The sequence below is a fragment of the Nomascus leucogenys genome, chromosome 16, assembly GCF_006542625.1.
Source record: "Nomascus leucogenys isolate Asia chromosome 16, Asia_NLE_v1, whole genome shotgun sequence".
Lineage (NCBI taxonomy): Eukaryota > Metazoa > Chordata > Mammalia > Primates > Hylobatidae > Nomascus > Nomascus leucogenys.
This window is the reverse complement of record NC_044396.1, coordinates 68714691-68727786: the sequence shown is the minus strand read 5'-3', so window position 1 is coordinate 68727786 and position 13096 is coordinate 68714691. Positions and strand designations below refer to the sequence as shown.

Genomic DNA, 13096 nt, shown 5'->3' with positions numbered 1-13096 from the left:
ATGTCCTCACTCCTATTATTTGCTGCCATGAGACATTCAAGACACTCAGAGTGAAAGCTTATGATTTTTAAGTTACAATATAATAACCTTACAGAAGCTTTAGTAGTTAAAAAGCATTTGACTCCTAAAAAGTAAGTATGAAAATGAAACGTGGTTTAGGATAAGCAGTCAGTTTCTTTGGTAAGCTACTTCAATGTAGTTTTTTAAATCAAAAAAGATATATACTGTAATAAATTTTTGCTGTGGGGAAGTATGGAGATATAATCTCAGTATTTCTTTTCGACTAGAAAACTTCAGCCACTGTGTATTTTCGTATTTAAAATAAGCTACTTTAAAAGCATACATCTTAAATTGTCTTATTTGTATTGCTTTAAGCCTCAGCAGGTAGAGCAGATGGAAATACCACCTGTAGAGCTTCCCCCAGAAGAACCTCCAAATATCTGTCAGCTAATACCAGAGTTAGAACTTCTGCCAGAAAAAGAGAAGGAGAAAGAGAAGGAAAAAGAAGATGATGAAGAGGAAGAGGTAAACTAATTAATAATTTTCATTCCAGATTTAGCAAAAACCTCCAACCAGCTTTCTTTTATTTTTCGTATTGGGGCTAACTTAATTGATGTTGAGCATCAGAGTTATTTAAAAATGTTAGAATATAAGAAAAATTTTACCAAATTCTTTGTGGTATCGATCATCATTAGGAACATCAAATTTTATGCTGTGCTGTAACTCATTGGCTCCCTTTTGGGCTTTTGAAGGACATGGAATTGCCCTTACACTGATTTCTTGCTTGGCTTCTAAATTGCTTGTAGCTGCTTTTACTATCTTGTGGTCAGTGGTCGATTCTTACTGCTGTTAATCATCTGCTTCTGATAATAACCTTTTCTGTATCTGTGGTGGCCTGGAAATCAGATAACCATATGTTTTCCACTTGTCTGGGTTTTGTTTTTGTTTTTCTTTTACTTGGACCAGGGTAAAGCATAACTTTGCTAAAACACTTAGACTGAGTGAAGGCTTAAATGACTTTTTCTTTTTACAAAGTAAGAGGTGTTTTAGGAACCAATTTCTTTTTCCTGGGGCATGTTTACACTGTTGAAGGTCTTTTTTCTTCTTTTTCTTCCTTATTTCTGGATCATTGAGGTTGTTGTTTAAGACTTAGAACTTATTCTTCTGTTTGATACTCTATCGGATATGTTACTTAAACCTTTAAATTTAAAATAAGGTGTCCTTTAGGTAGCATTGAAGCTGTTTAAATTTCTTCAAGACCAAAAAAGGTTATGGATTGGATAAATTTTCATTAGCATCTGTTCTTAATTCTAATAATAGTGCTTATCTTTAATATGAATACCTTATTTTAAAGCCAAAATTAGCTTCAGAGCTACTCCTACCTATGTGTGAGGATGTGCCATTATCTCAGACTTAGTTGTGAATGAGTATTAAAATAGTTGTGGTTTCCGTTATGGCTGGTATGTAGTTTCACCATAGCCTGGGAACATCACAGCGGCTGCCTTGTACCCACCTTGGACTTTAAAAAGTCATTTAGGCAGCATGTGGCTGAGAGCTAGGTTGCTCAAGTGAAATGTATAATCAGGATTATAGCCCATTGATTTTAAAACACCATATAGACCAATAATAAATCCTCAACTTAGGTAGTCTGCAGGCTCTTTGGTACTGCTCCACAATGAGATTAGGAATCTGCCAGAACATAAGTCGTCTAGAAAATCATGTTGCAATATTTGTGTATGTATATTTAGTTGAAATAAACAGTATATTTAGTGGTACAGTTGATTTATATCCTGAGGTTCTTTAAGAGGGGCCAGTAACCAAAAGCTCCATGATCAGCAGCAGTCCACAGACCACATAGTGTGTGTAGATAGCATCCTTATAGCGCAATATAGAAGCATACTTTCAGCCAAATGTTTGCATGCACGTAAACAGAGGACTTTGCCTTGTAATTTAAGAAAAACAAACTCTTCAGTTTGTACTCTAGATGCTACGTGATTGCTCAGCAGCATTAAGTACAGTTTTCTATTAGTTCAAAATACACAATCTCAAGGTAATTTAGGAGCTTTTAGGAGATGTAGAAATACTTCATTTTGCATTGGACTTGTTTTGTCAGCTTTTTGGGGGTCATTTTTATTCAGGATGAAGATGCATCAGGGGGTGATCAAGATCAGGAAGAAAGAAGATGGAACAAAAGGACTCAGCAGATGCTTCATGGTCTTCAGGTATTGCTGCTGTTGTCTTAGAGGAAAATGCTTCATCAAAGGCTTTTGGCATTGTTCCCTGAAAAAAAAAAAAGTTAGATGCTGGAAACAGAAAGCATACCTTTGTCAAACTTTTTCCAAAACTACATTATTTTTAAATGTTTTAATTAAATACATAAATTGTTAGGCCAAGAGTAAGCCTGAAAAGCATGCAGGAGAATGCTTGTGGTTTTCCTGAAAAGCAGAACCATGGTGACATACTACACAACTCCTTTGTATGCCTGCACTTTCCTGTTTTTCGTTGAGTAAATTTAATGTGCTGAATCATTAAATTTATTGGGTCATTGTGTAGCATCAGACGTTACTTTTCCTTGTGCTTTAGTGTCCTAGACATAGACAGGGTATCTTGAACGTCTGCAAAATGCCAAGCAAGTTGCTCAAGGTTTCTTAAAATAGGACAGTTGACATTTATTTATTTATTTTACTTTAAAAACTATAAGGGCTAGATTTTACTACTCTATTACATTAGCTGTCTAAAGAAATTGGTTATTTTAATAATACATGTCAGAACAATTTTGCTGGTTTCTTGGACTTCTTATTTGGATTTTAGATGTACCATAACATACTTTGGCCTTTTATCCTCTTGATTAACATAAGAATCACATACTATTTAAAAAAGTGCAATCTTTGTCCTGAGCAGAATATATAGTTTGTTTTTTCCAGTAACCAAAATTAGCATCTGTGTTAGTCTGTTTTGTGTTGCTCTAAAGGAATACCTGAGTCTGGGTAATTTATAAAGAAATGAAGTTTATTTGGCTCACAGTTCTGCAGACTATACAAGAAGCGAAGCACCAGCATCTGCTTCTGGTGAGGCCTCAGAAAGCTTAGAGTCATGGTGGAAGGCAAAGGGGGAGCAGATGTGTCACATGGCAAGAGAGGGCACGAGAGAGATGGCTAGGCTCTTTTAAACAACCGGCTGTTGTGTTAACTAATGAGCAAAAATTCACTGATTGCCACAAGGAGCCATTCATAAGGGATCCACCACCACCCCCATCCCCACCCCTCACTAGGCTCACACAAACACCTCACTAGGCTCCATCTCTAACACTGGGAAATCAATATTTCAGCATGAGATTTGGAGGGGAGAAATTCTCAAACTGTATCAGCATCCTCACTGAATTACTACTTTATTATACAGATTAAGTTACCCTTTTTTGGTTTTATTTCAGCGTGCTCTTGCTAAAACTGGAGCTGAATCTATCAGTTTGCTTGAGTTATGTCGAAATACGAACAGAAAACAAGCTGCCGCAAAGTTCTACAGCTTCTTGGTTCTTAAAAAGCAGCAAGCTATTGAGCTGACACAGGAAGAACCGTACAGTGACATCGTTGCAACACCTGGACCAAGGTTCCATATTATATGAGGAGCTAGAAGCATTATAGCTAGTGTTTGATTCACTAGAGTGCTTACAAATTGCCCCCATGTGTAGGGGACACAGAACCCTTTGAGAAAACTTAGATTTTTGTCTGTACAAAGTCTTTGCCTTTTTCCTTCTTCATTTTTTTCCAGTACATCAAATTTGTCAATTTCATCTTTGAGGGAAACTGATTAGATGGGTTGTGTTTGTGTTCTGATGGAGAAAACAGCACCGCAAGGACTCAGAAGATGATTTTAACAGTTCAGAACAGATGTGTGCAATATTGGTGCGTGTAATAATGTTGAGTGGCAGTCAAAAGTCATGATTTTTATCTTAGTTCTTCATTACTGCATTGAAAAGGAAAACCTGTCTGAGAAAATGCCTGACAGTTTAATTTAAAACTATGGTGTGAGTCTTTGACAAGAAAAGAAAAAAAAAAAAAAAAAAAAACACGTCTTTCCATCAGTAACACTGGCAATCTTCTTGTTAACCACTCTCCTTAGGGATGGTATCTGAAACAACAAAGGTCACCCTCTTGAGATTCGTTTTAAGTGTAATTCCATAATGAGCAGAGGTGTATGCGAAATTGTGTTAGGACTGATAACCTTCAGCTACAAAAAGATAGGACTGACCTGGTTTAAAGTGTTCTATTTTGTAAATCATTCCATTTGAGTCTTTCTGATGAACTTGGCTATCCTGAAATCTGTTATTTTAGTGAGGCTCCAAAATAAGCAAAGCTAGGCCTGATTAGAGTAGTGACTATTAAAAAACATAACTTTCTAGGAGCTATAAATCAAAGTTTTAAAAAGATGTTTGGATATATTTGAGTATTCAGATCATGAAAACAGAAATTGCCCTGCCTACTACAAGGACAGACTGATGGGAAATTATGCACCTGGTCAACTTAGCTTTTAAGCAGACGATGCTGTAAAAACTAATGGCTTCTCTGATATTTATTATAAGTTTTAGTACTGATCTCCTTTTCCAGTGCTGCACACTCCTGTGTTTGGAACTTTAATAGCGTTGCAACGAAATCCTGTATCCAGTTTCCTGTAATTTAATTGAAGAAAAATACATCCAAATAAAGACTTTATTATTAACAGACCAGATAGCATCAGAAATCATGTGACTGTTATGATTATCAGAATATGTCTTAACTTTTTAGGGCAAAGTTAACACTGAAAGTTCTAGCTTAAGTGTTGAAACTTTTGTGGGAAAAAAAATCACTTTTGAAACTCAGACTTCAGTGTATACCCAATAATTTAAAATTATGTGAAATGTTTTAAATTTGTGAACTCGTAATTACTGTTTTAATGATTCAGTTTCTTGAGAGTGGTAATTGTATAAAATTGCTATTGCAGCTTTATATTCAATATGATGTGCCTGTAAACCAAGGAGTTTTCCCCGTTTGTAAAAAGACATTGTAGATAATTGAATGTTTGATTTTAGAAAGGTCATTAGTTTCTTGTTACACATTTTGTTAGTCTGGTTTTTGTTGCTTATCGGGTTTAATATTGTTCTTGAAAATAGTTGATGCTATGTTATGTATAACTTTTCTAATAAAAGTTGTGTTATAAGCTGTACTTTTTTGAGTATTCATTATTTAGTTGGTGGTGGTCCCCAAGGGAAAGTTGGCTGAAAAAGTTAGTGGAGCCAAACACCTCATTTGTTTGCCTTATCTAGAATAGTTATCCATACAAACCAAATGAATTTTTCAAAAGAGGTCTTAGACTAAAAAATGGAAGACAGACTAGTTTGTCTCCAACCTTCTTTGTTAACAGAACTAGGTGATCTGAAATTTTAATAAATATATAATTGTTATGTGTGAAGGTATTAAGAGTAAAAATGAAACCAACAAATGGCTGGTACAGAGGAAGCTTTGGGGCATAAATATATCTAACTGCTAAGTACATACAAACTGACATGCTGTGTGTGTACATCCTTGGTGCTCCAAACAAGCTAGGTGGGTAGGCAGGTGCTAGAAATAACCTGGGTCAATCTGAGAAGCCTAACTGAAAACCAGGACGTTCAATAACCTGACATGTACCCACTTCTACATTCTAGCCTCTGACTAGGCCTGTTGCCCCTGCCCCCCGCCCCCAGCCCCCACTGTGAGCTTTAGAGCCCTGAGATTTTATGGTTTAAACCCTGATTTGAGTATAAGTTTGTTGCTGTTTTTAATAGGAAAAAATCGGATTTTACTAAGCACCAATTATCCTGAAACCCAAAGCAGCTTGAATTTGGGGCTCACTGCCATAGATGCCTCTAGTAAAGAATTATGATTAATGTGAAAGTGCTGAGAGCCTAGAATACAGCATGCCACATACCTGGGGGAAGTTCAGAAAGAAAAGATTCTCAGATGATAAAAAGCTTTTGCTAAAATTTAAAAGATGGCTTGGCATAGTGAGTAAAGTGAAATGATGTTTAGCTGGAGTAGAACCATGCGTGTTTGAATTCAAAGGCCTAGGTGTAGACAGTAGAATCCAGTCTCTTGACTGTCCTGAAACTTGGAGTTACCAGAGTGGTACAGTGGGAAGAGCAATGGGCCACAGGCCTAGGCCCCAGGCTGTAATCTTAATTTGATTATAGAACCTGAAACTTCAGAAGTTTCATTTTGTTTCCAGGTCTAAAAATGAAAGTCGAGTTCCAAGAGTTGTGAAAACCCTATGAGCTAATTAAAAGCAGTTTGAAAAGCAGCTAACATTTGTATGATGAAGATAACATTGGCTTTCATTCAGGCCGCTTAGGTGCACGCACTTGGGCAAGGTTTTAAACTTAGATTCTATAGAATTCTAGAGTACGTCGTGAGGTGGACATCTCTACTTGGAGGAACCACATACACTTTTAATTTCTCTAAAACTGAATTAATTCTACTTTACTACTTTAGACCTTCCTAATGCTTCATCTTTGGTGAGTGGCTCCTTCACCTTCAATGTCCTCTCGACCTGGTGCCTCAGTGTTGTACATTTCAAATAACCATTCCTTTGCTCACACTATTGAAGACTTGCAGAGATTACTTCAACAGCTCTAGTTACTCAAAATTTAGACTTACCTCTAAATACATTAGAGTCAACTGGCAAGTCAGCAGAGGGACTTTTAAACAGGTAGGACAGGAAGGTTTTTATTTCAAGACCATGCCCTAGCAGCCATCTGCCCCGCTTTCTGTATTCCCCCTGCTGTCTTCCCAGCTGTGCCCTAGGTCATGTGTGCAAACGCTTAGTGGCCAGGCAGGTCATGGAAATGAGTGAAGCAGCCAGGTGACCAGCAGTGGAGGGTTGAGGAGGAACAGTGCTGAACTGGATGAAACGGCAGGGGCTCCCTTTGAGCTGAGCACAGCGTCTGCTCAAATGTCACTAACTGCTGGTTCAGAAAAGGGGACAGAACATTGCCTCATTGCCTCAGGAAAGGCCAGAGGTCCAGATTCTTCTCACTCCTGTTTTTAAAATGTGATATATGATTCGAAACTGTTTCAGTACCATGCAGGCCACCCATACCTTGGGAGACAGATCCAGCTCATAAACCTCAGGTTTGTGGCTTCTGTTGAGCTGACTTTGGGGATCACAAAGAAAGCAAGTTGTGCCACTTAAAGAAGCAAGGCTTTCTGGGCTCTTTCCTGTCACTGCTTCAAAGGCCACAGGCTGGCTGCTTCCTCTTAAAGAACGCTGTCCAATTTTTTTAAGGCCCTATTTGATGTTCCATGCCCACAGGCAGTATCCTCACCTGGCTTTATGCTTCATGTGTGCCCTGCTAACTTTGTGTGACAGCTGTTGCATCACATTCCCAGCCTAGTGGAAATGTCTTCTGAAAAGCAGGACTTGAAAAATGTAAACCTAAAGACAAAAGTCTAATTTCCTCATATCTTCCAAAGCCAAACAATGCAGGGATTCTCAGATGTTAGCTCAAGAGTCAGATGGAAGATTGTAAACCTGTAGGCTTGACATTTAGCCAGAGAATCAGCATTTTTAACAAGCACTCCAATGGTTCTCAAGCAGACAATTCCCAGATCGTTTTCAGGTACCAGAATTCAGGCTTACCTCAGAGCTGCCATTTCAAATGCTTGGCCAGCATCTGGAGCTGCAGCTTGTGGGAGGAAGTGCCCTCCATGATCAGCTGTTACTTATGCTCTAGGACTAACTGGCTCGCAACTGGCCAGCAGCTGTTCAGGGGGAAATTCTCATACAATTCAAGAAAATGAAGCTCTCCAACTTGAGCAAACTGGTACATTGTTATTTCTAGAAGGCATCTGGCCAAAGGGGTTCTCAGGTCCTGTTCTAATTACCCCAGCTGTGACAGTCTCCTATTTGCTATGAAAATGAGTTAAGGGCACCAATGGGTAGCCAGTAATCATACCAACAATGATCATCAAAACAGCAACACAGCTTCTCTAATTGACGGAGTGAGTTTGGTCCAGTGGTTGAGAACATGGGTTGGAATCCAAGAGAGGTGAGTTCAGGATTAGGTCTGCCTCTAACTAGAAACCGTGGTGACCATCTTAACTTCTTTAACTCTTGGTTCTCTCCTGAGGAAGCTCGTAAGGCTCCTGTGAGGATTAAATAACATAACGCAAGGAAAGCACACAGTGCCTGGCCAGTGGTCGCTGCTATATATTAGCTGTTTTTCAGGCCAAAATACTTACTGAGTGCTTTACTCTGAGCAAGGAATGATACTAGAACTAAGTGTACTGATGTGAACAAAACACATAGTTGCTGTAAGTTGTGGTAAGTTTTTGGTAAGTTCAAGAAAGGACATCTCCAAAGAAGTAAACCTTCCTTCAATTCCCCTAGAGAAACTGTTCCCCCATCTTCTCTATTTCCACGATATTTTGTTCATAACTCTGATACAACTTTTCACAATATATCATACTTTGCCTGTCTACTTCCCTTGACTAGCTGACTATGGATTTTTGGAAGACTCGTCTATAATTCCAGAACTACCTAATCCAGTGTGTGACTCTGAGTTAGGGCGCAATCAGTCTTATTGGCTTCAGCATGACCATCGTAAAGGATGAAAATAAAATAACTCCTGTGAAGCCAATTTCTGTGAAAATTGGTTTTGAGAATAGAATATGAATTCTTAAGAGTTTCTAAACATACAGTTCCTGTAAGCTTTGGTAAGTGTGTGTTATTTTGCTTAGACAACAAAGAAGGGGCCAGGCACGGTGTTTCACGCCTGTAATCCCAGCACTTTGGGAGACCAAGGCTGGCGGGTTGCCTGAAGTCAGACTTTGAGATCAGCCTGGACAACATACTGAAACCCCATCTCTACTAAAAATACAAAAAAATTAGCTGGGCATGGTGGCACGTGCCTGTAATCCCAGCTACTCAGGAGGCTGAGGCAGGGGAACCGCTTGAACCCGGGAGGCGGAGGTTGCAGTGAGCCGAGATCGCGCCACTGCACTCCAGCTGGGGTGACAGAGCTACACTCCTTCCCCCCAAACCCCCTGCAAAAAAAAAAAAAAAAAAAAAAAAAAACAGAGAAGGGAGAATAATTTATCTACCACCTTCCATCTCCCACCAGTCAAAGATTTGCTCTTGGAACATTAGTTACCCATTTCTTCCAGGGCCACCAAGCTATCCCCTACCTCACCTATCAAAAGGCTCCTATGGGTATGTCCTTTTGAAATTGGTTCAGAGCTCCACTAGCAGATGTGGCTGGATCAGAACAAAAGGCTAATGGCCCAGGATTCAGTTGCTACATTGACCAGTTTGGAAGCGAGCACCTCAGAGTTTAAATATGTGGTAAAATACAGGAGAATACTTGATTTGGGATTCCAAATCTCTGCAATAATTCTTGGGTATGAAACCTTGCTTTCCAGAAAACAACGGTGTCATTTTCTTCATGCTGTTTGGAAGGTTATAGCAGCTGGTAAATTCTGAGTTTCCTTCCCCCAACCCATCCAAAATTTGTTTAGATTGACTCTGCTGAAATAACAGAGACTGCCAGATTCCCTTGATTATAGGAATTGTATACGAAATGTCATCCTCTGCTCTACCAAGCCCCATGATCACAATGAGTGCTAAACAAGATAATGTATGCACATATACTTTGCAATCTGGAAAGCTCCACAAAAGTAGTGGCTATAATAACAAGGTAGCTTCCTTGGGAAGAAGAGTCCTCATATGAGATGAAGATAACATTATGCCTTCATTTGAAAGTCAATTTCAGCAAGGTAAGAGGATACAAGATAGTTCAGGTTGATTTCTTGGGGGAACCACTGCAAGTATTACGAGCTTAAACTTCTCAGGGAATTTCAGCACTTAAGGCTTTTCTTGAAGGGACAATGGGGCAGAAGCAGCTTTCCCCAAATTTCTTGAAACTTTGTCCCCATTGATAGTCTCCATAAACATAACACTAAAGGATAAAATTAATGAAGAAAAGAGGGGGATTTCAAGTCAACATTTATTGACCACCAGACACCATGCTAGGTGCTAATAGCATACAAAGACATAATCCTTGTGATTATAACTTGCAAGATTAGAAGGAAACAGTGAGTGGCATTTAAACTACACCTTGAAGAATTAGTGGGATTTATTCAACAGGTGGCGTGCAAGGGACAGGAAGAAAGGGTGTTCCAGGAAGAAAGAATAGCACAGGCAAAGGCATGGAGGTAGAAAGGAATGGCACTGATTTAGAAGACCAAATATAAGGAAGCAAAGCCAAGGTAGCAGTCAGAGGACAGAAATCACTCTCAGGCTAAGCAGCTTGGCTAAATTTGCTACCAATTATTAGGCTCAAAGACCACCTTGACTTCAGATAGTCTGCTGTGCATTTGTGTGTTGACAAGAAGTGTGGCCTCTCCTACAACAGCCTTTTTGGCTTTTAATCAGATCTTGTTGGTTTGTTTTTATTTTTTATTTTTTAACCTCCACAAACCAAACAGAATAGAAAGCTGAAAAACATTTCCAGACAAGAGTGTGCTTGAGGAGTGGGACCATTTTTATGGTTCCTTCTGGTTCCAGTTCTGTTTGCATATGAGCCTTACTGCCAGGAAACCTGAGTGGGCCCATCATGACTCTGGAGGCCACGGGGTGTCTCACACTGACAGCCTGGGAGCATCAGGGGAACACTGAGCCCTGGAAAATCATGTAGGAGAAGAAAGAGCTGGAGGCTTCCAATGTCCTCAGACCCTTCCCTGGGTTGCCGACAGAGGCAGTCATGGCCAGGATTGGCAGAAGGAGTAGGACCAACGGTAGAGGGGGGAAGGGCAGACACTTCAACAACAAGCTTTCCTGGAACAAGCTTTTCTTGATCCTTGAGCAGAGTGTACAGCAGAATGCCTTCAGGATGGCCCAAAAGGTTAAGAGCTTAGGCACAGTCACTTCTGCTCTTAGAAGAATTACATAGTGATAATAATGCTACAACTTATTTCCCACTTAATAATAATATACTTATTATGGCTAGAATTTGTGAAATACTTTCTATGAGCCAGCACTATGCTAATCATGTCACATGCATTCATCTTCCCAACATCTCTATGAGGTAAATCATATTATTATTATTATCATAACTTAATCAACAGATGTGGAAACAATATGGCCTAGACTACAATTGTCATTGAAGATTCCATTTGTTCCTCTATATTTCGCAGCTCAGCTAAAGTTAGGCGAGGTGACATGACAAGTTCTGGCCAATGGGCTCTGAGAAGAAGTGAAGCACAGCTCTGAATTAAGGCAATGAAAGCCCATGTGCATGTCTCCTCCATCTCTCTCTTTCCTGGACCCCTGGTGGTTAAGGAGGGTAGAAATGCGACAGAAACTACTAGGTGATGGAACCTCCATCAGGCTGGGTCCCTGAGTGACGGGAGGGAACAGAGCCTTTTCGCAGACCTGGAATAGATACACATGAGGAATAGACTGAGTTAAGTGATTACGCTGGACCTAGAACCACAGTTTCCTGGTTCCCAGACAAGTCTTTTTTTCTACTACACAAATCCGACTCTGTGATAAGGGCCATAGCTTCCATTGCACCATCCACTCTGGTGTGCAGGAATGACTTCAGAACCTATCCATGAAAGACCCAACACATTTGGGATGCCTCTTCATGGCAGCTAATCGATGAGCTCTGACAGAACAGGCTGGTTAGAGGCAGATGTGCAGACTGAATTTCAAAGTAGACCCTGCTTGTGACAAAGCTTAACTGTCACTAAAGCTATTGTACAAGCACAGTGGTCGCCAAACAGCCTCACAAAGTAACAGAAATTTACCATGGTTCAGACCCTAAGGCTTGCCCAATTTGCTTTCCCCCCCCCCCCCCCCCCCCCGCTCCAGACAGGGTCTCACTCTGTCATCCAGGCTATAGCGCAGTGGTGCGATCACGGCTCACTGTAGCCTCAACCTCCTGGGCTCAAGCAAATCTCCCATCTCAGAGGCCCAAAGTGCTGAGATTACAGGCGTGAGCCGCTGCACCCGGCCTGGGGCTTACCCAATTGGATAAGGAAACTCAAAGCAGATTCTTTGCTCTGAATGCTCCAACTTGGAGTATCCAGATCATAGGAGACTTAAATCAGAAATCCAATTTATTGACTGGGCATGGTGGCTCACCGATTGGAGATCAGTGATATCCAAGACACCATTCCTGCCCTATTACAGTATCTTAAGAGACACAGATGAATAAGAATGCAATTGAAACAATTTTATAGATGCCAGGATTGGGCTATGCAGCAGGTATTAGGGACTCGGATTGGGGAGTCAGGAAACATTTTTGGACGAAGTGACAAATACTGAGCCTTGAAGGATGCACAAGAGTTAGGAAAGGAGAGTGGGAAGCAGAGTTCTGGTTTAAAGGGACAGTATGGGTGATGGTTCAGGGGGTGGACAAGCTTGCTGAGCTGTTTCACTCCACAGAGTGGGGAAAAGTAGGGCTGGGCCTTTCTGGAAGCAAGAGAAAGTCTGTCTGTTACCTGGGCTTCTAGGTGAATAGCCAGGAAAGGGAGAAACGGCTTGAGATTCTGTTTGCTCTCAATCTTTGCCCATCCCAAAATGCAGAACACTAAGTCTAGTGGCCTAGGACACATTTGTAGTTTGTCTTTTGATCCTTGACAGTGTTTAAGACATGCTGAGGTGGGCATGATGGCTCATACCTGTAAATCACAGCACTTTGGGAGGCTGAGGCGGGAGGATCACTTGAGCCCAGAAGTTCAAGACCAGCCTGGGAAACATAGTGGGATCCCTTCTCTACAAAAAAAATAAAAATAAAAATAAAAAATGGCCAGGCTGGGTGGCACATACCTGTGTCCCAGCTACTCGGAAGGCTGAGGTGGGAGAATTGATTGAGCCAGGGAGTTTAAGGCTGCAGTGAGCCATAATGATGCCAATGCACTCCAGCCTGGAAGACAGAGCAAGACCCTGTCTCTAAAGCATAAACGAATAAATTCAAGTTATTAATTTATAATAAGAAATATGGCTGTCACATGGCTCACAATGATTTTGTTGGCCTGACTAATCAGCACATTCTCACAGTTAATGCAGTTGATCACTAGTT

The 13096-nt window shown here is 40.4% G+C and overlaps 1 protein-coding gene across 2 annotated transcripts in view; it reads left to right on the top strand.

Moving 5' to 3' along the window:
• RAD21 (RAD21 cohesin complex component) overlaps positions 1 to 5199 on the top strand; it is a 28885-nt gene extending 23686 nt beyond the window's left edge. For both annotated transcript variants that reach the window (XM_003256139.3, XM_030795176.1), the window contains exons 12-14: positions 376 to 525; positions 2139 to 2222; positions 3431 to 5199. In XM_003256139.3, the coding sequence (XP_003256187.1) occupies positions 376 to 525; positions 2139 to 2222; positions 3431 to 3622 (426 nt within the window). In that variant the 3' untranslated portion in view covers positions 3623 to 5199. The remainder of the gene's footprint in view (positions 1 to 375; positions 526 to 2138; positions 2223 to 3430) is intronic.
• Positions 5200 to 13096: the final 7897 nt, after the last annotated feature.